Source organism: Leucoraja erinacea, chromosome 9 (genome assembly GCF_028641065.1).
Source record: "Leucoraja erinacea ecotype New England chromosome 9, Leri_hhj_1, whole genome shotgun sequence".
NCBI lineage: Eukaryota > Metazoa > Chordata > Chondrichthyes > Rajiformes > Rajidae > Leucoraja > Leucoraja erinaceus.
The window spans coordinates 20,446,158-20,468,930 of record NC_073385.1 but is presented as its reverse complement, the minus strand read 5'-3'; the positions used below and the strand labels follow the sequence as shown (position 1 = coordinate 20,468,930).

The following is a 22,773-nucleotide window of genomic DNA, read 5'->3' as shown; positions in this document are numbered from 1 at the left end:
CTCTGGAGAGGGTCCAGAGGAGGTTTACAAGAATGATCCCAGGAAAGAGGTCAACCTACGATGAATGTTTGTCGGCAACGGGCCTGTACTCGCTGGAGTTTAGAAGGATGAGGGGAGACCTCATTGAAACACCCAGAATAGTGAAAGACTTGGATAGAGTGGATGAGGAGAGGATGTTTCCACTAGTGGGAGAGTCCAGGACTAGAGGTCATAGCCTCAGAATTAAAGGACGTTCTATTAGGAAGGAGATGGGGAGAAATGTCTTTAGTCAGAGGGTGGTGAATCTGTGGAATTTTTTGCCACAGAAGGCGGTGGAGGCCAAGCCAGTGGATATTTTTAAGGCCGAGATAGATAGATTCTTGATTAGTACGGGTGTCAGGGGTTATGGGGAGAAGGCAGGTGAATGGGGTTAGGAGGGAGAGATAGATCAGCCATGATCGAATGGCAGAGTAGACGTGATGGGCCGAATGGCCTAATTCTACTCCTATTCCTTATGAGGGTATGACACACACAGCCGTGGAGACCATGCCCAGCTGCTGGCATCTGCTGCAGCCACTCACCTCCTCCATGGTCAGTCTCAGCGTGCTCAGTCCCTGCCCATCGCGTGCTCGCTCCTTGCCAGAGGAAGAACTTCTTTTAACCTCGCCATTGTTTGTGGATACAGGCCACTGCTGCCGCTGTAAGAATTTCAAAAACATGTACAAAATCATGAGAGGAGTAGATCGAGTAGGAAGGAACTGCAGATACTGGTTGAAACCGCAGATAGACACAAAAGGCTGGAGTAACTCAACGGGGCAGGCAGCATCTCAGGTTGAGAAGAAAGTTCTCGACCCGAAACGTCACCCATTCCTTCTCTCCAGAGATGCTGCCTGTCCCGCTGAGTTACTCCAGCTTTTTGTGTCTATCTTCAGGTAGATGCACAAAGTCTCTTGCCCAGAGTAGGGGAATCGACAATCCGAGGACATAGGTTTAAGGTGAGGGGGGAAAGATTATATAAGAATCTGAGGGGTAACTTTTTCATGCAAATGGTGGTAGGTGTGTGGAACGAGCTGCCAGAGGAAGTATTGAGGCAGGTATTATCACAATGTTTTAAATAACATTCAGACAGGTACATGGATAGGACAGATTTAGAAAGATATGGACCAAATGCAGGTAGATGGGACTAGTGTAGATGGGGCATGATGAGCAGAGTGAGTAGGTTAGGGCCGAAGGGCCTGTTTCCACGTGTAAGACTCTATGACTCACACAAACATTTAATATATCGTGATTTGCTGATGAAAGGTCATTGACCTGAAACATTTGTCTCAGTTTCTCTCTCCACAGACACTGCCTGACCTGCTGAGTATTTCCAGCATTTGTTTCATTTCCATTCCTTCCAAAATTGATAATCCTATTTTTGCTCACTTTATTATCAAGATTAAATAATTTTACATAGAACAGCAATGTCGATATCCAATGTGTATTAAAAGTTGAACAAATCTCCGCTGCCTGCACGTGATCCATATCCCTCCATTCCATGTCCCTATCTAAACGTCTCTTGAACACCACTATCGTATCTGCCTCCACCACCAACCAAGCACTCTCGGTGTAGAAAGTTACGCCCCACATATCTTTATACTTAAAGGGCCTGTCCCACTTGGCAATTTTTTCGGCGACTGCCGACATCAATGACTGACGTATCAGGTCACCGAAAAATTGATGACGTATTGACCCGCGGTGATTTTTCGAGTGCCGCAACATTTTTTTTGTCGCCGCTGGATTTTGAAATGTTCAAAATCTTTTGGCGACACTGATATGACGCCGGCAGTCGTCGAAAAAAATCGGCAAGTGGGACAGGCCCTTTACACTTTTGAACACACTTTGGTTTAACATGGATGTGTACCTTTGTGTCAAAGCCCCTGGATGGAGACTGTTTGGGCAAACTTCCCTGACTGGCCGAGATCCCACCCACTGACACATCATGACACTGGCTATTTAGCGGTGGCATTGGATTCATTCATTGAAGGACCCAACGTGGCCCGCCGAGTCCACGCCGACCATCCATCACCCAGTCACACTGTTTATATGTTGTCCCACTTCCTCATCCACTCCCTCCACACGAGGGACAATTTACAAAGGGCCAGTTACCCTAATACCCCACAAGCCTTCCGAATGTGAGAGGAAACCGGAGGAAATCGGGAGAACGTGCAAACTCCACACGGACAGCAACCGAGGTCAGGATGGAACCTAGGTCTGTGGCGCTGTGAGGTAGCAGCTCTACCCTACACCACTGTGCCTCCATTCTACAAGGCAGGAGCGCAGCAGGAACAAACAACAAGGGTGGCACGGTGGCGCAGTGGTAGAGCTGATGCCTTACAGTGCCAGAGACCCGGGTTCGATCCCGACTATGGGTGCTGTCTGTACGGAGTTTGTACGTTCTCCCCGTGACATGTGTGAGTTTTCTCCGAGATCTTCGGTTTCCTCCCACACTCCAAAGATGTGGGTTATTAATTGGCTTGGTATAAATGTAAATCGCCCCTAGTGTGTGTAGGATAGTGTTAATCTGTGGGGAACGCTGGGCGGCGTAGATTCGGAGGGCCTGTTTCCGCGCTGTATCTCTACACTAAACTGAACTAAAAGTGAGATTAGGAAGAACTGCAGATGCTGGGAAAATCGAAGGTAGACAAAAATGCTGGAGGAACTCAGCGGGTGAGGCAGCATCTATGGAGCGAAGGGATAGGTGACGTTCCGGGTCGAGACCCTTCTTCTTTAGACATTGAAGACTGACTTCTTCGTTCATCGGAAGAGGGTCTCGAATTGGCGACGTTTCGGGTCGGGACCCGAAACGTCACCTATTCCTCCGCCCCCATAGATGCCGCCTCACCCGCTGAGTTTCTCCAGCATTTCTGTCTACCTTTAAAAGTAAGATTATATATTAATGGCAACAAAAGGCCAGGATGCAAGAAGTCGCCACTGCTGCGGGCAAGTGCATGGTAAACTGAGACTGCAGCTCAGAGGCAAGGAGACAAAGGAGTAGGATTGTTACACACCCACGAGTGGAAGTGCACCTGCTCTCCCTCATCACTCGCTGGTCTAACAGCCGTTTCTGCTCCGCGGGGCAGAGAGTGAAAGGCAGGAGCACGAGTGGGCAGGCTGCCAGACACATTCGACACACAGAGACCACAACATTCTGCTGACCCAGGCTGCGCTGGGATATATCACCACCATTCATTGGGCCAACTTCACACATTTTCCCAAGCAGCAGGGAAGTATGATCTCAAATGATTCCCCGTGTCATTTTGCAAACTGTTCCAACCTTGGAACATGTTGGAACAATCAGCTGGAAATGGCAGCAAGCTGGCTCTTTGAAGTGGGATCAGGTTCAGATGGACTAGGGGTTTAAGTGATCTGCACGCTCATCTCATCCAGCAAACACTTCAGGCATTTGGGGGCTGGAGAAGTTGACTCCTAAATGCCCTCTGAAGGGGCTTAGCAAGGCAATCAAATCTACCAAACACTACGTCAAAGCAGGATAAGAATAAACAAAGGGACAATCCTGCACCATTGACCTTGGGGGGGGGAAAGACACAAAGTGCAGGAGTAACTCAGTGGGTTCATGTTCTCCACAGATACTGCCTGACCCGCTGTTATAGACAATAGGTGCAGGGGTAGGCCATTCGGCCCTTCAAGCCAGCACCGCCATTCAATGTGATCATGGCTGATCATCCACAATCAGTACCCCGGGGTCAAGGAAAAAGTGTTCACGTCGCAGCCCTGTTTCCAATAATCTTTCCACCACCAGGCACAAGAAGCACAAGAAGCACAAGAATGCCTTCTCCCCATACCCCCTGACTCCGCTATCTTTAAGAGCCCTATCTAGCTCTCTCGTGAAAGCATCCAGAGAACCGGCCTCCACCGTCCTCTGAGGCAGAGAATTCCGCAGACTCACCACTCTCTGTGAGAAAAATTGTTTACCCATCTCCATTATAAATGGCTTACTCCTTATTCTTAAACTGTGGCCCCTGGTTCTGGACTCCCCAACATCGGGAACATGTTTCCTGCCTCTAGTGTGTCCAAGCCCTTAACAATATTATATGTTTCAATGATACTCCAGCACTCTGTGTCTTATTTTTGTAAACCCTCATCCTGGGGAGTGTTGTCGAGCAAAAGGGATGTAGGAGTACAGGTATGTCGTTCGCTGAATGTGACACCGCAGGTAGACAGGAAGGTAGACAAAAATGCTGGAGAAACTCAGCGGGTGAGGCAGCATCTATGGAGCGAAGGAAATAGGTGACGTTTTGGGTCTCGTCCCTTCTGCAGACTGATGTGGAGGTGGTGGGCGGGGAAAGAAGAAAGGAAGAGGCGGAGACAGTGGGCTGTGGAAGAGCTGGGAAGGGGAGGGGAAGGAGGCAGAAAGCAAGGACTACTTGAAATTGGAGAAGTCACTGTTCATACCGTTGGGGTGTAAACTACCCAAGCGGAATATGAGGTGCTGCTCCTCCAATTTGCGGGGGGACTCACTCTGGCCATGGAGGAGGCCCAGGACAGAAAGGTCGCAGGTAGACAGGGTGGTGAAGATCGCACTTGGCACTATTCTGCATTTAGCAGAATTCAGTATATTTTGCAGCAGTTGTACAAGACATTGGTGAGGCTGCATTTTGAGTATTGTGTTCAATTTTGGTCACCCTTTTATTGAAAGGATGCCATTAGGCTGGAAAGTGCAGAGATTTAGAAGTGTGTTGCCAGGACCCAGGGGGCTGAGCTACAGGGAGAGGTTGGGCAGGGTAGGACTTTATTCCTTGGAGCACAGGAGAATGAGTGGCGATCTTATAGAGGTGTATAAGATCATGAGGGGAATAGATAGAATGAATACAGTCTTTTACCCAGGGTCAGGGAATCAAGAAGCAGAGGTTTAAGGTGAGGGAAAGATTTAATAGGAACCGAGGGGAAACTACTTTCTACACAGAGCGAGGTGGATGGAACAAGCTGCTGGAGGAAGTCGCTGAGGCAGGTATAATAACAGCATCTAAAAGACTTTTAGACAGGTTCATGGACAAGAATGTTAGAGAGATATGGGTCAAACAAGGGGAAAGGGGACCAGCTTAGAAGCGGCATCTTGGTCGGAACGGATGAGTTGGGCTGAAGAGCCTCTTTTCCTGCTATACGACTCTATCACCTTTGTGAAAGTAATTAAGAATTGGCAGTAACTAAATACAAGGAATAAGTAGAGAGAGAGTGAACGCTGGCTCGACTAGCTGCCGCTGCTCTCTCTTCGAATTGTGTATTGTTGCGGTCCCTACTTCTTGTTTTGTTTCATTTTGTTTACATGTTTGTAATTTGCTTGTTTTAATCTGTAAGGTGTCCTTGAGAGTCCGGAAAAGCGCCCATAAATAAAATGTATTATTATTATTATTAATATAAGAAGTGGTCATAGGTGATGAATCGTTCATGTCCTGTGCTTTATTGTCCATCTAAACAGTATCTGGAGTGCTGGAGTAACTCAACGGGTCAGGCAGCATCTCTGGTCCGATACCCACTTACCCTCTCTGACTACAACCAGTCCGAAGAAGGATCCCAACCTGAATCGTCGCCTATCCATGTTCTCCACAGATGCTGCCTGACCCGCTGAGTTACTCCAGCACTATGTGAAACGTCACCTATCCATGTTCTCCACAGATGCTGCCTGACCCGCTGAGTTACTCCAGCACTCTGTGCTTTTACTCAAGATTCTCATGCGGCTCCCTCCTCCACACAACTGAAACCCTCGAGAGGGAGAGACCTGGGCCAGAGGCAGGTGGTACTTTCTCAGTCAAGCATAGTACTTGAAATTGCAAAGATAAACACAAAAAGATGGAGTAACTCAGCGGGTCAGGCAGCATCTCTGGAGAACATGGATAGGTTTGGTTGACGTTTACGAATGAAGTAGGTGATGTTTCGGGTCGAGACCCTTCTTCAGAATAGTTGGGGAAAGGGAAACAAGAGATAGAGACGATGATATAGAGCGATAAAGAACAATGAATGAAAGATATGCAAAAAAGTGGCGATGATAAAGGAAACAGGCCATTATTAGCTGTTTGTTGGGTGAAAACGCGAAGCTGGTGCAATTTGGGTGGGGGAGGGATAGAGAGAGAGAGAGGGAATGCCGGGGCTACCTGAAACATAGAAACATAGAAAATAGGTGCAGGAGTAGGCCATTCGACCCTTCGAGCCTGCACCGCCATTCGATATGATCATGGCTGATCATCCAACAGTATCCCATCCCTGCCTTCTCTCCATACCCCCTGATCCCTTTAGCCACAAGGGCCACATCCAACTCCCTCTTAAATATAGCCAATGAACTGGCCTCAACTACCTTCTGTGCTACAGATTCACCACTCTCTGTGTAAATGAGAGATGAAGTGAGAGAAATCAATATTCCAACCACTGGACTATAAGCTGCCCAAGCAAAAGATGAGATGCTGTTCCTCCAATTTGGGTTTAGCCTCACTCTGACAATGGAGGAGACCGAGGACAGAAAGGTCATTGTGGGAATGTGAAGGAGAATTAAAGTGTCTGGCAAGCGGGAGATCAGGTAGGTTGAGGCGGGCTGGCTCTGGCTGTTTCCACCAAGGAGGAATGGTATGTTTTGAGAGGTGATACTTTACCGGTTTGTGAGTTTGAGGTCGAGCAGCGAGATCGCCACCAGTCTTGCTCTGTCTGCCTTGTCGTACTATTGGGTTGTGACAGACGAATCCTATTGATGCAGAAGAAAACAGTCGTTACCTTTACAAATACAGCGCGCCGGGAAACAGGCCCTTCAGCCCAACTTGCCCGCACCGGCCAACAATGTCCCAGCTACACTAGTCCCACCTGCCCACGCTTGGTCCACATCTCTCCAAACCTGTCCTATCCATGTACCCGTCTGTTTCTTAAACGTTGGGATAGTCCCAGCCTCAACTACCTCCTCTGGCAGCTTGTTCCATACACCCACCACCCTCTGTGTTAAAACGCCTCAGATTTGTATTCAATCTTTTCCCCTTCACCTTGAACCTATGTCCTCTGGTCCTCGATTCCTCTACTCTGGGTAAGAGACTCTGTGCATCTACCCGATCTATTCCTCTGATGGATTTATACTGTTACCTTCAGTGATACAGCACGGAAACAGCCAGTGCAGGTCGCACACGTGGACCATCGATCACTCGTCCACACTATTTCTGCATTAGCACACCTTCTCATACACATTAGCACACACTCCATAACCCCACAACCCGCACGCCTCTGGGGTGCAGGAGGGAACCGGAATACCTGGAGGAAACCCAGTCAGAACGTGCAAACTCCACACAGACAGCCCCCAAGGTCATGATCGAACCCTGGCCTCTAGCGCTGTGAGGCAGTAACACAGCACCAGCTGTGCCACTATACTCTACATAAAAGTAATCATCTTCAGATTGGGTAGAAATGTTTCAATCTCCCTCAAGCATTCTCTGATTTCCTTCAATTAACTATCAGTAATTTACGATTAGTAAATCAATTATATTCGTAAAGTTTCTCTTCAAAATCACTGTCCATAACCGCCCCCCCCCCCGGATTGTCATGACCACAAACGCCACTTATAAATTTTCTCCAGAGATGCTGCCTGACCTGCTGAGGTATCCAGCACCCAGTGTCCTTTTATGTATAAAGCTGAGTGCAACTATAGACAGTTCATAAAGGACAGATAGTTCATAGTTCAAGTATCAAGTATAGTCAAGTATATCTTTATTGTCATTTTTCTGAGTACTCACATACCCAGAGGAAACAAAAAAACGTTGCTCAACCAGTGTCCATTCAGTGTGCGGTAAAAAATAAATAGAAATAAAAATACATATATCATGAACAGATTAAACACTCTACTCTCTACTAAACATCAACAGGCGTTCCGATCGGCAGCGGCACGACAGTGGCTCTGCTGCAGTGTGGCCAGGTTGGTGGTTGGTGCGCGATACTTTGACAGGGGGCAAAGTCCGTTTATCAGTCTTATAGCCTGCGGGAAGAAGCGGAGGAGCATCCTGCTAGTTGCTGAGGTTAATGTAGTGAAGGGTCTCGACCTGAAACTTCACCTATCCATATTCTCCACTGATGTTCCTTGACACGCAGAGCTACTCCTGCACTTCATGTCCGTTTATAATTTAATCGTAAAGCATTGGAACAGGCCCTTCAGCCCGACTCGGCCGCGCTGACCAAGAGGCCCAATGTAAGATGGTCCCTTGTGGCCGCTGTTTCACTCAAGTCCCTCTTAACATGTCTTATTGTCTGTTGTCTATTGTAGACAAAAATGCTGGAGAAACTCAGCGGGTGCGGCAGTATCTATGGAGCGAAGGAAATAGGCAATGTTTCGGGCCGTATCGGGCCGCATCCACTGGGTTTCTCCAGCATTTTTGTCTACCTTCGATTTTCCAGCATCTGCAGTTCCTTCTTGAACATGTCCCTCTTAAACTTTCCAAATCCATGGACAAATGTCTTTTCAACATTGTTATTGTATCTGTCTCAGCTACTTCCGGTTGTCTGAATGAGTAGGACTTTCATTAAAGTCAACAAATGGCAATAGCAAAGCTACTTCTGCAGCTGTGTGAGATCCCTGTGCTCACAAGTGAAGCCGTGCTGTCTTTACGGTTGTACCCCAGCCAAGCTTTGGAGAAGCACTCTATCTCTCAGCTTCCACTCTCTCCATTTCCTTCAGGTTCAAGGCACACTTTTAATAGCTGTGCTCATTTGTTCCAATAAGTCATCCAGAGGAGAGGCCAGACTTAGTTTGATGTGCTGGGTGATGCTGCCCTATAACGTTAATGTACAACGGGAGCAAAGGTCACTACTGGTTTGGAAGCATCAATTACAAGAAAAAAAGACACAGAGTGCTGGAGTAACTGAGCGGGTTAGGCAGCATCTGTGGAGAACATGGATAGGTGACGTTTTACAGAGTGCTGGAGTAACTCAGCGGGTCAGGCAGCATCTGTGGAGAACATGGATAGGTGACGCTTTGGGTCAGGAACCTTCTGCAGGCTTTTTCGGGTCCCTACCTGAAACGTCACTTATTTGTGTTCTCTAGAGATGCTGTCCGACCCGCTGAATTACTCCAGCACTTTGTGTCTTTGTTTGTAAAAGAGCAAATGCAGTTCCTTGTTTCTCCAGCAATTACCTGGACAGACCACAAGGGGGGGGGCAGCTTCTGCTGCTCCATCCAGATTCAATACAAATTCCAAAGCATGGAAACAGGCCCTTCAGCCCACCAAGTCCATGCCAACCATCGATCACCGGTTCACACTAGTTCCATGTTATCCTGCTCATCTGTTATTAGACTAATGAATGGTCCTCTCAAAGTGGTAAGATTAATTCTTCATCTCCCAACCTACCGAATTGTGGCCCTTGCACTTTTTTTTATCTGCACCTCTGTTGCTGCAACACTACACACTTTTATAGACATTTATTTTGTTCTCTTTTGTACTACGTTGATGTATGTATGTACTTATGTATGATATGATCCAACTTGGTTTGGGAACAACTTGTCCTGGACCTCAAGAAATTGCAGAAAGTTGTGAATGTCACCCAGTCCATCACTTCCCCATTGATCCAACTTGCAGCCAACATCATCAAGGACCATTTATACCAGTCATTCCCTCTTCTTGCCTCTCCTGTCAGGCAGAAGATACAGGAGAAGCCTGCAAGCATGTATCACCAGATTCTGGAACAGGTCTACTCCTAACTCTAACCGTCACCCAACAAACAGCTAACAATGGCCTGTTTCCTTTATTATCGTAACTTTTTTGCATATCTTTCATTCATTGTTCTTTGTCTCTCTATATCATCATCTAAATCTCTCGTTTCCCTTTTCCCTGACTAGTCAGAAGAAATGGTCTCAACCAGAAACGTCACCCATTCCTTCTCACCAGAGATGCTGCCTGTCTCGCTGAGTTACTCCAGCTTTTTGTGACTAATTTCCCTAATGTTATCAACGCAAATGCTTGGTGTAGTCCCGATCTTCCAACCTAGCTCATTGTGGAGCTTGCTGTTCTTTTAACCTGCAGTTCTCTATGTGACACTATAACATTGTAATGCTATATTCTGCACTCTTTGCACTAATTATTGTACTTGTGCACGGTTTATTATACTTACGTACAGTATGATTTGACTGGTTACGTGGCAAACAGTGCTTTTCACTGTAGCGTGGTACTCACGATTAATTTAGAGATACAGCGCGGAAACCAGTGACCAGCAATCCCCGCACACTAACACTACCCTACACACACTAGGGACAATTTACATTTATACTGAGTATAATCGGACTGAACATGTCTTTTTGTGACCACTTGCCATTATTCTTATTGCTGTTGAATCTCCTCTTGGGCCAGGGGCGGAACCATAAATCATCACCGTGGTTACTCATTCCATTATAAGGTACATCGCCCCCCCCCCCCCCCCCCCCCCCCCCCAAAAAAAAAGCCCCATAATCTATCCACTAAATTAGCTGTCTTCTTGAGGTGCACATATTTATTGAGACAATGAGCAAGTGCTGCAGGCATCTGTACCCTTCAATTGTTACATCAGGCTCGGAATAATTTGTGTAATTTCCACAATGCAGCGAGCTGCTAAAAGACATTCTCCTTGCTCGGTAAACATTCACATGCTTTTGTTTATATCAGTCACTCCAATAAACCGTGCATTTAATACTGTACAATACAAAAGCCGTGCCATTTATCCACCCCTTCAAACCCCTTGGTCCAGACAGTTCTGCACTGCCCCACTATTTTAACCAGGGGCATCAAGGCTCATATTGTATGTACCCCAAGCTTGCAACGGCACAGTTTAATGCCACTGCTTTAGCCAGAAGCGTCAAGGCTGTCACTGTACCCAAAGCTCTAGACGGGACATTGTAATAATACTGTTGAGGGTTATTCCCTGCCATTCATTGTTTAAATACGTTACACACTCACTACACCTACTGAAGTAAAAGGAGGTCCGATAACAAACAGCAAACACGAGACAAAACTAAAAAACGACACAAAATGCTGGAGTAACTCAGCGGGTCAGGCAGCATCTGTGGAGAACATGGATAGGTGACGTTTCACAGAGTGCTGGAGTAACTCAGTGGGTCAGGCAACATCTGTGGAGAATGTGGATAGGTCACATTGTGAGTTGGGACCCTTCTTCAGACACAATCCAAGCTTTTATCCCCCTCTCCCCTCTCTCTGGAAACTGGTCATGTGCTGTTACTATACGAGGATCACAAAGCAAAATGCTGTAAGCTTCATTAGGGGAGATAGAGTCACAGAGTCATTGAGTGATACAGTATGGAAACTGGCCCTTCGGCCCATCTTGCCCAAAGCGGCCAACATATCCCAGCTACACTAGTCCCACCTGCCTGCGCTTGAACCATGTCCCTCCAAACCTGTCCTATCCATGTACCTGTCTAACTTAAATGATGGGATAGTCCCAGCCTCAACTACCTCCTCTGGCAGCTTGCTCCATACATCCCACCAGCCTCTGTGTGAAAAAGTTATTCCTCAGATTCCTATTAAATCTTTTTCCCTTCACCTTCAACCTATGTCCTCTGGTCGTCGAGATCTGTGGTATAAAATCTGAAATTGTCACTCAAACAAAATCATGAGAGACCTCTTCCACCCCTGCAACGGACTGTTCCAGCCACTACGGTCAGGCAAACGCCTCCGTTGCCATGTGGTGAGAACGGAGAGGTTGAGAAGGAGTTTCTTCCCAGAGGCAATTCGGACTGTAAACGCCTTTCTCACCAGGGACTAACTCTACAGAACGTTTTTCCTTCTATTGATTATGTAAAAGACATGTGTTTTGATATCGAGAGACTTTGCACAAAGTCCGCGAGCTCGAGATGTTTTGGAGACCTCCTGGAGTGACTTTCACAACTCGAGAGTTTTCAGCCTCCTGGAGCGCAGTCACTTTAGGCCCACATTAGTGAGCGGTTGGGTGGACCAGGGTCCCATTGGAGTGTAGGAGGCTGATCTTACACAGATGTGTCAAGTCAGGAGGGAAATAAGTAAGGTGAATGCACAAAGTCTTTTACCCAGGATAGAGGAATTAAGAACCAGAGGACATAGGCTTAAGGTGAGAGAGGAACCTGAGGGGCAACTTTGTGGTGGGTGTATGGAACGAGCTGCCAGAGGAGGTCATTGCGGGGGGTATTATTATAACCACATTTACATGACACTTGGACAGAAACATGGATAGGGAATGATTTAGAGGGATATGGGCCAAATGTTGGGATGAGCTTAGATGGAGCATCTTGGTTGGCATGAAGGGATTGGGCTGAGGGGCCTCTTTACATGTTGTATGACTGCTATATAAACATATCCACGCACACCCCCATCCATATTAACGGGACGGAGGTGGAGCGTGTTTCCAGCTTCAGGTTTCTGGGGGTCAACTTCTCCGATGACCTCTCTTGGACCCACAATACCTCAACATTGGTCAAGAATGCTCACCAGCGTCTCTTCTTCCTGAGGAGACTGAAGAAGGTCCATCTGTCTCCTCAGATTCTGGTGAACTTCTACCGCTGCGCCATCGAGAGCATCGAGAGCATCCTTACTAACTGTATCACAGTATGGTTTGGCAACTGCTCTGTCTCCGAACGGAAAGCACAGCAGAGGATGGTGAAAACTGCCCAGCGCATCACCGGTTCTTCACTCCCCTCCACTGAGTCTGTCCAGAGCAAGCGATGTCTGCGGAGGACGCGCAGCATCGTCAGGGACTGCTCTCACCCCAACCACAGACTGTTTACCGGGAGGTGCTACAGCTCTCTCCGTTGCTGGACCAGCATGTTCAGGAGCTGCTTCTTCCCTGCGGCTGTTACACTACTTAACTCTGCACCTTGGTGATTGCCAGTCACCCCCCCCCCCCCCCCCCCGGACACTCCTTCCCCCAGAAAAATTGCACTACTGCTACTGGGTGTATATATATATATTTTACTGTTCCATTATTCTATGTTCGCTGTGAGATGCTAACTGCATTTCATTGTCTCTGTACTTGTACACTGCACAATGACAATAAAGTTTGAATCTGAAACTGAAGTCAGATAGGATACCGGATGAAAAGCAACCAAGGTTTCTCAAAGTTTTTAAGAAGGAACTGCAGATGCTGGAAAAATCGAAGGTAGACAAAAATGCTGGAGAAACTCAGCGGGTGAGGCAGCATCTATGGAGCGAAGGAATATGTGACGTTTCGGGTCGAGACGGCCTTCGCTCCATAGATGCTGCCTCACCCGCTGAGTTTCTCCAGCAATTTTGTCTACCCAAGGTTTCTGAAAGCGTAGTTTTCCAGCTTGAGAATCAATGCATTTTAAAATGTGAAGCAGGGATTGATTCCCTTCCTCCCACACGTGCACTCACCCACTAACGTGAACATATCCGTCAGCAAGCTGGCTTTGATCTTCAGATCCAAAGGGGCATCACTATTGAGACAAAAAGAGAAATTCAGCGTTTGGAGCAAGGTCGGAAGAGTCAGGTAGTGAGCAGGTGTGATTCAAAGTAAAGTCCAGAACTAGGTACACATCAGCTTCACACACAGAGGGATAAAACTGCATCAGCATCACACATTTTGGCACCTTATGGTACCTCAAGATTGGGGATAATGTTACATGCAACATACAGTGCTGGAGTAACTCAGCGGGTCAGGCAGCATCTGTGGAGAACATGGATAGGTAATGTTTCACAGAGTGCTGGAGTAACTCAGCGGGTCAAGCAGCATCTCTGGAGAACATGGATAGGTGACGTGTTGGGTCAGAAACCTCACCAGACTACCCGACCTGAAACATTGCCTATGTATGTCCTCCAGAGATGAGCCGTGACTGGTTGAGCTACTTCAGCACTTTTTGTCTTATTTTTAAATCAGCAGCTGCAGTTCCTTGTGTCTACGTAAGAGACAATAGTGGCATTTAAAAGACTTTTGGATAGACACATGGGTATGTATGAATGGAGGCATGTGATTACGTGGAGACAGATAGGGTTGGTCTTAGATTCATGATCTGCACAGACATTGCGGGCCAAGGGCCTGTTCCTGTGCTGTAGGCTCTATATTCCTCGTACATAATGCTAGATGTGTTTTTCTTCCACTGTTGGACGCTACTAACTGCCTCTTAATGAAAACAAGCTATTCCCAGCTCGTGGGACGGCTCAAGGCAACAAAGAGGAGACTTTTGTTCGTCAGTCCAGAGCAGAAAGGATGACTGTGTTTGTTTTGCTGAATCGCCCAGTGTTTTCAAGCTGGGAACAAAGACAGCGCTCATAGCTTACTTACCAGGCCAGTGAGGGAGAAAGATTCACTTCCAGCAGCCAGGGTTTCAGGTTGGAGTCAATCAGGACATCAAAACCATACAGCTCTGTGATAAAACAAAGCACAGTTATGGATGCAGAGTGTCAGGAGACTGCAGCTTCCACCTGATAGCAGCATTGCCAGGAGTCCATTCCTATTGCGTGCAACTCTCCCAACACTCGCATCCATCACTCACATTAACAAAGGTAGACAAAAGTGCCGGAGAAAGTCAGCGGGCGCTGCAGCATCTATGGAGCGAAGAAAATAGGCAACGTTTCGGGCCGAAACATTACCTATTTCCTTCGCTCCATAGATGCTGCTGTCTATCCCAACATTTTTGTCTACCTTCGATGTTCCTGCATCTGCAGTTCCTTCTTAAACACTCACATTAACAACATCCAGTATCACCTCAGCAGTGCTCAACTTTTAACCAGCTTTGATCTGTCAAATGAAAACAAATTGCCTCTATCAATTTTGTTTTCGACCATGCTCCAGAATGATTTTGCTGAGTAATTGTGCCAGCAATTGAACTGGGACTCAGCGGGGCAGCTTGTGAAGTGCGCGTGCAGGAACAGTGGCAAGCCACAGTCCTTGAGTTTGTTCCAAGTCCAGCTTGGCCAATTCATCACTCATCTCCGTTTGCCTTTGATTAACGGCAAAACTCTTGAGGGAAGAAACTTATCATTCATTGCCAGCATGAAAGAGGCGCTGCCCACTGAAACTGATGGAGCTGAGTATCAGGAGGGAACGCAGCAGACATCCAATACAATGGCCCTCACTTCAACCAGCAACTAAACACCAGCCAGCCTCTATCCCCAAGCATCAGTCTTCAATCATCCACAGTCAACAGGGCAAAAAGCTAGTTAATTGGAGCAGATCAAATTTCTACTCAACTCTTTATGGAAAAAAGTCCTTTCTGATTTCCCTCTTGTGCAAGTTTCCAATACTAACTCTGTGAACATTTCTTCTATTTTCTTATACTAATGGATGTAGATTCCTCAGCATCTATCTTTGCAAATCTCTTGATCATTTCATCTCAGAGTCATAGAATCATTGAGTGATACAGTGTGGAAACAGGCCCTTCGGCCCAACTCGCCTACACTGGCCAACAATGTCCCAGCTACCCTAGTCCCACTTGCCTGCGCTTGGTCCATAACCCACCAAACCTGTCCTATTCATGTACCTGTCCAACTGTTTCTTCAACACTGGGATAGTCCCAGCCTGAACTGCCTCCTCTGGCAGCTTATTCCATACACCCACCACCCTCTGTGTGAAAAAGTTACCCCTCGGATTCCTATTAAATATTTTACCCTCCACATTCAACCTATGTCCTCTGGTCCTTGATTCCCCTACTCTGGGTAAAAGACTCTGTGCATCTACCCGATCTATTCCTCTTTTGAATTTATACAACTCTATAAGATTTCCCCTCATCCTCCAGTGCTCCATGGAATAGAGACCCAGCCTACTCAACCTCTCCCTATAGCTCACACCCTCTAGTCCTGATAACATCCTCGTAAATCTTTTCTGAACCCTTTCAAGCTTGACAATATATTTCCTATAACATGGTGCCCAGAACTGAACACAATATTCTAAATGTGGTCTCACCAACGTCTTATACAGCTGCAACATGACCTCCTAACTTCTATACTCAATACTCTGACTGATGAAAGCCAAAGTGCCAAAAGCCTTTTTGACCACCTTATCTACCTGCGACCCGACCTTCAAGGAAACATGTACCTGTACTCCTAGATCCCTCTGTTCTACAACACTACCCAGAGGCCTACCATTCACTGTGAAGGTCCTCCTGTTCGATGTCCCAGAATGCAACACATTACATTTCTCGGTATAAACCCTTAATCAGATTTATGCTTAATCGAGAAAATTTGAGTGTATTTTTTTTCTCTCAAATTGTCATGTTCATATGTCATAGGAGCAGTATGAAGCCATTCGGCCCATGGATTCTACTTCACCATTCATTCTTGGCTAGATCTTTCCCTCACAACCCCATTCTCCTCCCTTCTCTCTGTAACCTTTGACACCCTTACTAATCAAGAACCTGTCAAACCCCACTTTAAAAATACCCAATGACATGGCCTGTTGCTCCTGAGAGGTGGCATTTTGCAGCAATGTGGAAGAGAACATTTGTATATTTGTCTTCTGGCCTTTTAAAGATGAAATCTACACCAGAGCCAGTAGGAAATGTTCTTCTTGCGTGTGGCGTGCACAGCCCAAAGGTGTAGGACAATTTGTTCTATTTGATTGTGCACGCAAGGTTGATTGCATTCGTTGAAACAGGGCAGACCACGTGAAGGCTGCAATCTCCCACCCCGTAGGAAATGTTTATGGCATTTGACTACATCAGTGATGTTACGATGGTTGGGGCTTGATTGAATGCACATGATCTTCCCCACTCTCCATGGACATGAATGGATACGCCGCAGCCGAAGCCGACTTCATCGAGAGACGTGTAGGTGAGGGTGCACCTACAAAACATCCCAGGTCTTCCCCAGCAGCGGCACTGGTGAACCAGACATCTGCTGAGGGGCAGTTAGTAGCTGGCTATGTCCTCCATTGCCAGAGTGAAGCCACATGCAAACAGGAGGAACAGTACCTCATATTCTGCTTGCGGAGTTGACAACCCAGTGGTATGAACATTGAGAGATACAGAGTGCTGGAGTGATTCAGTGGGTCAGGTAGCATCTGTGGAGAACATGGATAGGTGACGTTTCACAGAGTGCTGGAGTAACTCAGCGGGACAGGCAGCATCTGTGGAGAACATGGATAGGTGACGCTTCGGGTCAGGACCCTTCCCCAGACTGATTATGGTGGAATACAGCCTGGCAGGCAATAGGTTGATACAGGTTTAGAGAAACAGAGCGGAAACAGGCCCTTTGGCCCATCGAGCCAACGGCAACAGGCACACGAGCACTATCCTACACACCATGGATGACTTACAATTTACAGAAGCCAATTAACCTCCAAACCTGCATGTCTTTGGGAGGTGACAGGGAGAGATGTTAAGGGGAGAGGGTTTAAAAGTTCCTAAATCAGTTAGGCAGAATAGCAGAAGACTGACAGAAGATGGACAAAGGCCAGAGATCAAAAGTCTGAAGGTGTGAGACAATCACTATAATCAGTCCCAAATAGGGTCCCGACCCGCAACGTCACCTATCCATGTTCTCCACAGATGCTGCCTGACCCGCTGAGTTACTCCAGCACTCTGCGAAACGTCACCTATCCATGTTCTCCACAGACGCTGCCTGACAATAAACAATAGACAATAGGTGCAGGAGTAGGCCATTTGGCACTTCGAGCCTGCACCACCATTCAATGTGATCATGGCTGATCATCCACAATCAGTACCCCGTTCCTGCCTTCTCCCCATATCCCCTGACTCCGCTATTTTTAAGAGCCCTATCTAGCTCTCTCCTGAAAGCATCCAGAGAACCTGCCTCCACAGCCTCTGATCACATCTCCGGGAAGGTAAGAACCTGTGAAAAACGTTTTTCCCTCCCCCTACATAAAACAAACCGAAGTACATGAAAACAAACTTTTAACAAACGCTAAAAATAACAAAAAGATGAAAAAACGAACAGACGGCCGGCAGGGCTGCCATTTCCCCGGCGCCCCTGGTGCTCATTAAACTTTGTTTGGGCCACATGTGCAGTATTGCAGGCCACTCTGGTTGGCTTGTTTCAGGAAGAATGTGGCGGCTTTGGAGAGGTTGCAGAAAAAGTTTATCAGGATGCTGCATGGCTTGGCCATTTGGAGGTCTGCTTAGGCTTCACATTAGAGATACAGTGTGGAATCATGCCCTTCGGCCCACCAAGTGCATGCCGACCAGCGATCACCCCGCAAACTGACATGATACTACACACTAGGGACAATTTACAATTTTATCGGTCAATTAACCTACAAACCTGTACATCTTTGGAGTGTGAGAGGTAACTGGAGCTCCCGGAGAAAACCCTGCCTGTGTGGCCACGGGGAGAAGGTACAATCTCCACACAGACAGCACCCGTAGTCAGGATCAAAGCCAGGTCTCTGGCGCTGTGAGGCAGCAACTCCACAGCTCCTCCACCATGCCAGCCTACGTCTGGTGTTGGACATGTGTGAGGCGTAGCCTGATAACCGCAGACCTCAGCTTCTATGCAGGGGATGTTAGCCTGAGAGAGATGATGGAAGCTGTTCTGCCTCAGTGAGTACTCGTGAACAAGTTGATTAATACTGTCTAACTACTTGCCATTAGATATACCCATCAGCAACACACATATACACACATACACACACACAAACAGACACACACACACATACACACACACATACAGGCTGAACGGCAACACCTGCTAATCATTGTGGATGCTTCAGCCCAGCTGGGAGCAATTGCATCAGCCTAAGCATTGTCTCCAGAATGAGATCAGCCAGCTCAGGCCTCTGCTCAAACGTTGCCAACTCCTGCAAGGAAACTTCCAGAGAGATGTGCTGCCTTGTGGCTGACAACGAGAGAAACAGATTCACATTGCTGCAGTTCTTTCCATGACCTTAAGCTCTTTACAGAAAATGAAATAGTTTTGAACTGCGCTCACTCTTGTAAAAGTAGTCACCCTGTAAAATGAGTCGAGCTTGGATTTTGCATTTCTTTTCACTTTTGGTTCACTTCCAGGGTGTTTTTTGAGTTGTTATCATTGTTTGGCAAAATCTGTCTATTTTTGGTTATTAAAACAAGCTTTGGGCAAATGCCTCAACTTTCGTTTTCTGTAATAAAGGGCAATTAAATGGGAATAATAGTAAATAAACCCACAGTTCCAAAGCCACCCGTTGCCACCTAGGTTCTGTGCCAAGTTACTGGCTTACGACACTGGCCTGAATACAATGTCCATGGATTAGGATGTCACATGAGACCCTCACTATAAAATATATCTTCTTTAAGGAAAACAATTAATTGTCATGATATATTGCCCACACCAGGTTTCACTGGCGTGAAAAGAAGAATTCAAGGATGTTGTACCACTTATTTTTGTTCAATAGGTCAGTCCCAAATAGAGAACAGGCCCTTCAGCCCACAATGTCCATGCTGAAATTGATGCTAAGATAAAGTCATCTCCTCTGCCTGCCCGTGATCCATACCCCTGCATTCCCATGTGCCTATTTAATGCCTCAAAGTGGTTTTCTGGAGACAACACTACTGCAGATGCTGGAAACTCAGGTAAAACACAAAGTGCTGGGTTTGTGTTTGAGTTTAGTTTATTGTCACATGTACTGAGGTACAGTGAAAAGTTTTTGTTGCGTGCTAATCAGTCAGCGGAAAGACAATGCATGATTACAATCGAGCCACCCACAGCGTACAGATACATGATGAATGGGAATAACGTGAATAACGTTTGGTGCAAGATGTAGAGATGTATAGAGTGTCGCGATTATAATGTATGATAGCAGGTTCACCATGTGACCAGCACACAAAGAGTCGCCTGGCCTGGACGCCATCTTGGATTCTGCAGGAACTCAGCAGGTCAGGCAGCATCTGTGGAATGAGTGGATGGGCGACGTTTCCAGTTGGGACTTCTGCCAAGACGCCTAGTTTCCTGGACTAGCTTAGTTCTTGCAAGGGTGAGAGAGGGATTTACCTGGCATTTCACCTCTCCTGGGCATTAGATGATGCTGAGTGGACAGCACCCTGATGCACAAGGTATCGGACAGGTAGGTTGGACTCAATGCCATTGGCAGTCTGACGTATGTTGATCTAGACACAAGGCACTGCAGATGCTGGTTTACAAATAGACATTGGTTGATCTGGTCACCGCAGAAGAGGAATTGAATGTGTATTTCCCGCTCTGCTTCACAACACACGAGCCAAACTAGCAAACACCACTCCATTTTTACAAGTGGTCTGAACAACGGGACTAGACAAAGATTTAGTTAACGCAGGATCACCAACATGGCCAGTCAAGTAATTTAGGCGTAATCTCTTGATCCTGATTATATATTTTAGACAGAGTGATAGTGGAGAAGAATGGGTTTCTTTCTCTCCAGCTGCTGACAGGTTACATGAGGTAGAACATTCTTGATATTGAGATAGTGCAATGCAGTTTCACGAGGTTAATTATCGGGATGGCGGGACTGTCATATGATGAAAGAATGGAGAGCGACTGGGTTTGTATTCACTGGAATTTAGAAGGATCTTGTAGAAATATATAAAATTATTAAGGGATTGGACACGCTACATGCAGGAAACATGTTCCCAATGCTGGGGGAATCCAGAACAAGGGGCCACAGTTTCAGAATAAGGGGCAAGCGATGAGGAAAAACTTTTTCACACAGAGAGTTGTGTCTGTGGAATTCTCTGCCTCAGAAGGCAGTGGAGGCCAATTCACTGGATGGATTCAAGAGAGAGTTAAATAGAGCTCTTTGGGCTACCGGAATCAAGAGATATGGGGAGAAGGTTACTAGTGTTGTCCTCTCCTGCTGTGGACATGTGATTTCAGGATCTCTATACTTTTAAAACTCTGATCTTGGATGTGTATTTATTTATTTGTGTATTTATGTGTTATCGCAGCTTTGCGAAAAAACGAGGCGGTTACGGTAAAACTTTCACATATTCCGGTCGAGATATTTCCCGTGGAGTCCAAATCGCCTTATCTGAAAATGTCTGAAAGTGAGGAAGCATTGCGTTCGTGAACCAGTCCTCCCCTGTGACGCCGCACACACCTCCCTCCCACCCCCCCATACCCCTCACTCTACCCCCCTCCCTCTCTGCCCCCCCCCGCTCCCTCTCTGCCTCCCCCCCCCCCGCTCCACTCTGCCTCCCCAACACCCTCTGCGCCTCCACCCCTGCCCCCTATGCCTCTGCCCACTGCCCTTGCCCTCCCTCTGCCCTCCTTCGGCCCTCTGCTCCTATCCGCTGCCTCTGTCCTCTGCTCTGCCCTCTGTCTCTGCCTTTGCCCACTGCTCCTCTGTCCCTACCCTCTGCCTCTACCCGCTGCCTCTGCTCTCTGCCTCTGCTCTCTGCCCGTGCCTGCGAGTTGGGGGCTATGCATGAGCGGATAGGGCGGGGGATGGGGTAAAAGGAGCGAATGGGTGGCGGCGCGACTCACGTCGCAGCGGCCTCTGCAGTCCGTGTGTCTTTTTATTATTTTTTGTCCCGTTTTAATGTAGTTATTTTTTTTTGGGTGTGTGTGTGTGTGTGTGTGTGTGTGTGTGTGTGTGTGTGTTGTGTGTGTGTGTGTGTGTGTGTGTGTTGTGTATATGTGTGATGGTGTGTGTGTGTGTGTGTGTGTGTGTGTGTGGGGGGTGTGTGGGGGAGAAACTTTTAAAATCTTTCCCCTGCACGGAGAACCCGACCTTTTCCCTGTCGGGTCTCCGTTGTCATTGGGGCTGCAACGTGGAGCGGCCTCCAACCGGAACGACCTGGGGCTCCAGTCGCGGAGCTGCGGACCTATTCACCATCGTGGAGCTGGCCGGCTTCGGAGCGGGTGGAGCTGTGGTGGCGCTCGGCTGCGACCCAACCCTGGGGATTCGGAGGCTTACCGCAGGTCCGGTGGACAGTGACACCGGGAGCCCGCGGGTCCCTGCTGGGAGACCGCTTTTCGGGGCTTCCGCAACGGCGACTTCACCCGCCCGAGTCGCGGGGTCGAGGAATGCCTGGAGCGGGGCCTTACATCATCGCCCGGCGCGGCTTCAACGGCTGCGGGATTTTGCTAGCGCCCGCCGGGGGCTCCAACAACAAGACTCGGAGCGCGGCCTTGCATCACCCGGCGCGGCGTTAATCGCCGCGGGACAATTGCCATCGCCCGCCGGGGACTTTGACTCTGACATCGGGAGGGGAATGGGGAGTGCAGCGGAGAGATAAGTTTTTTTGGTTACACAAAAAAGCTGGAGAAACTCAGCGGGTGCAGCAGCATCTATGGAGCTGATAAGTTTTTTTTGCCTTCCATCACAGCGAGGAGGAGATGCGCTGTGATGGATGTCTGTGTAAATTGTGTTGTGTCTTGGGTCTTTTTTTATTTGTGTATGACTGCAGAAACATCATTTCATTTGAGCCTCCATGAGGTTCAAGTGACAAATAAATTGTATTGTATATTGTGTATTGTGAATGAATAATATTATATAATATCAAGGGGGGGTGGTTAGTGTGTGTGTGTGGAAATGATTAGTGTGTGTGTGTGTGTGTGTGTGTGTGTGTGTGTGTGTGTGTGTGGGTGTGTGTGTGTGTGTGTGTGTGTGTGTGTGGTGGGTGATTAGTGTGTGTGTGTGTGGTGGGTGATTGTGTGTGTGTGTGTGTGTGTGTGTGTGTGTGTGTGTGTGTGTGTGTGTGTGTGTGTGTGTGTGTGTGTGTGTGTGTGGTGGGTGATTAGTGTGTGTGTGTGTGTGTGTGTGTGTGTGTGTGTGTGTGTGTGTGTGTGTGTGTGTGTGTGTGTGTGTGTGTGAGACGACCAGCAGCCCCCCCCCCCCCCCAAATGGGTCCCACTTGGTCTAGTAAAGCTTAAATTTCTGTGGCAATGGCCC

The 22,773-nt window shown here is 47.5% G+C and overlaps 1 protein-coding gene across 1 annotated transcript in view; it reads right to left on the bottom strand.

The window, feature by feature from the left end:
- Positions 1–22,773, bottom strand: part of ttll5 (tubulin tyrosine ligase-like family, member 5) — a 156,790-nt gene that overhangs the window by 92,763 nt on the left and 41,254 nt on the right. Inside the window, 4 exon segments of the mRNA XM_055640286.1 lie at positions 561–677; positions 6,624–6,712; positions 13,350–13,411; positions 14,257–14,338. Of these exon segments, the coding sequence (XP_055496261.1) occupies positions 561–677; positions 6,624–6,712; positions 13,350–13,411; positions 14,257–14,338 (350 nt within the window).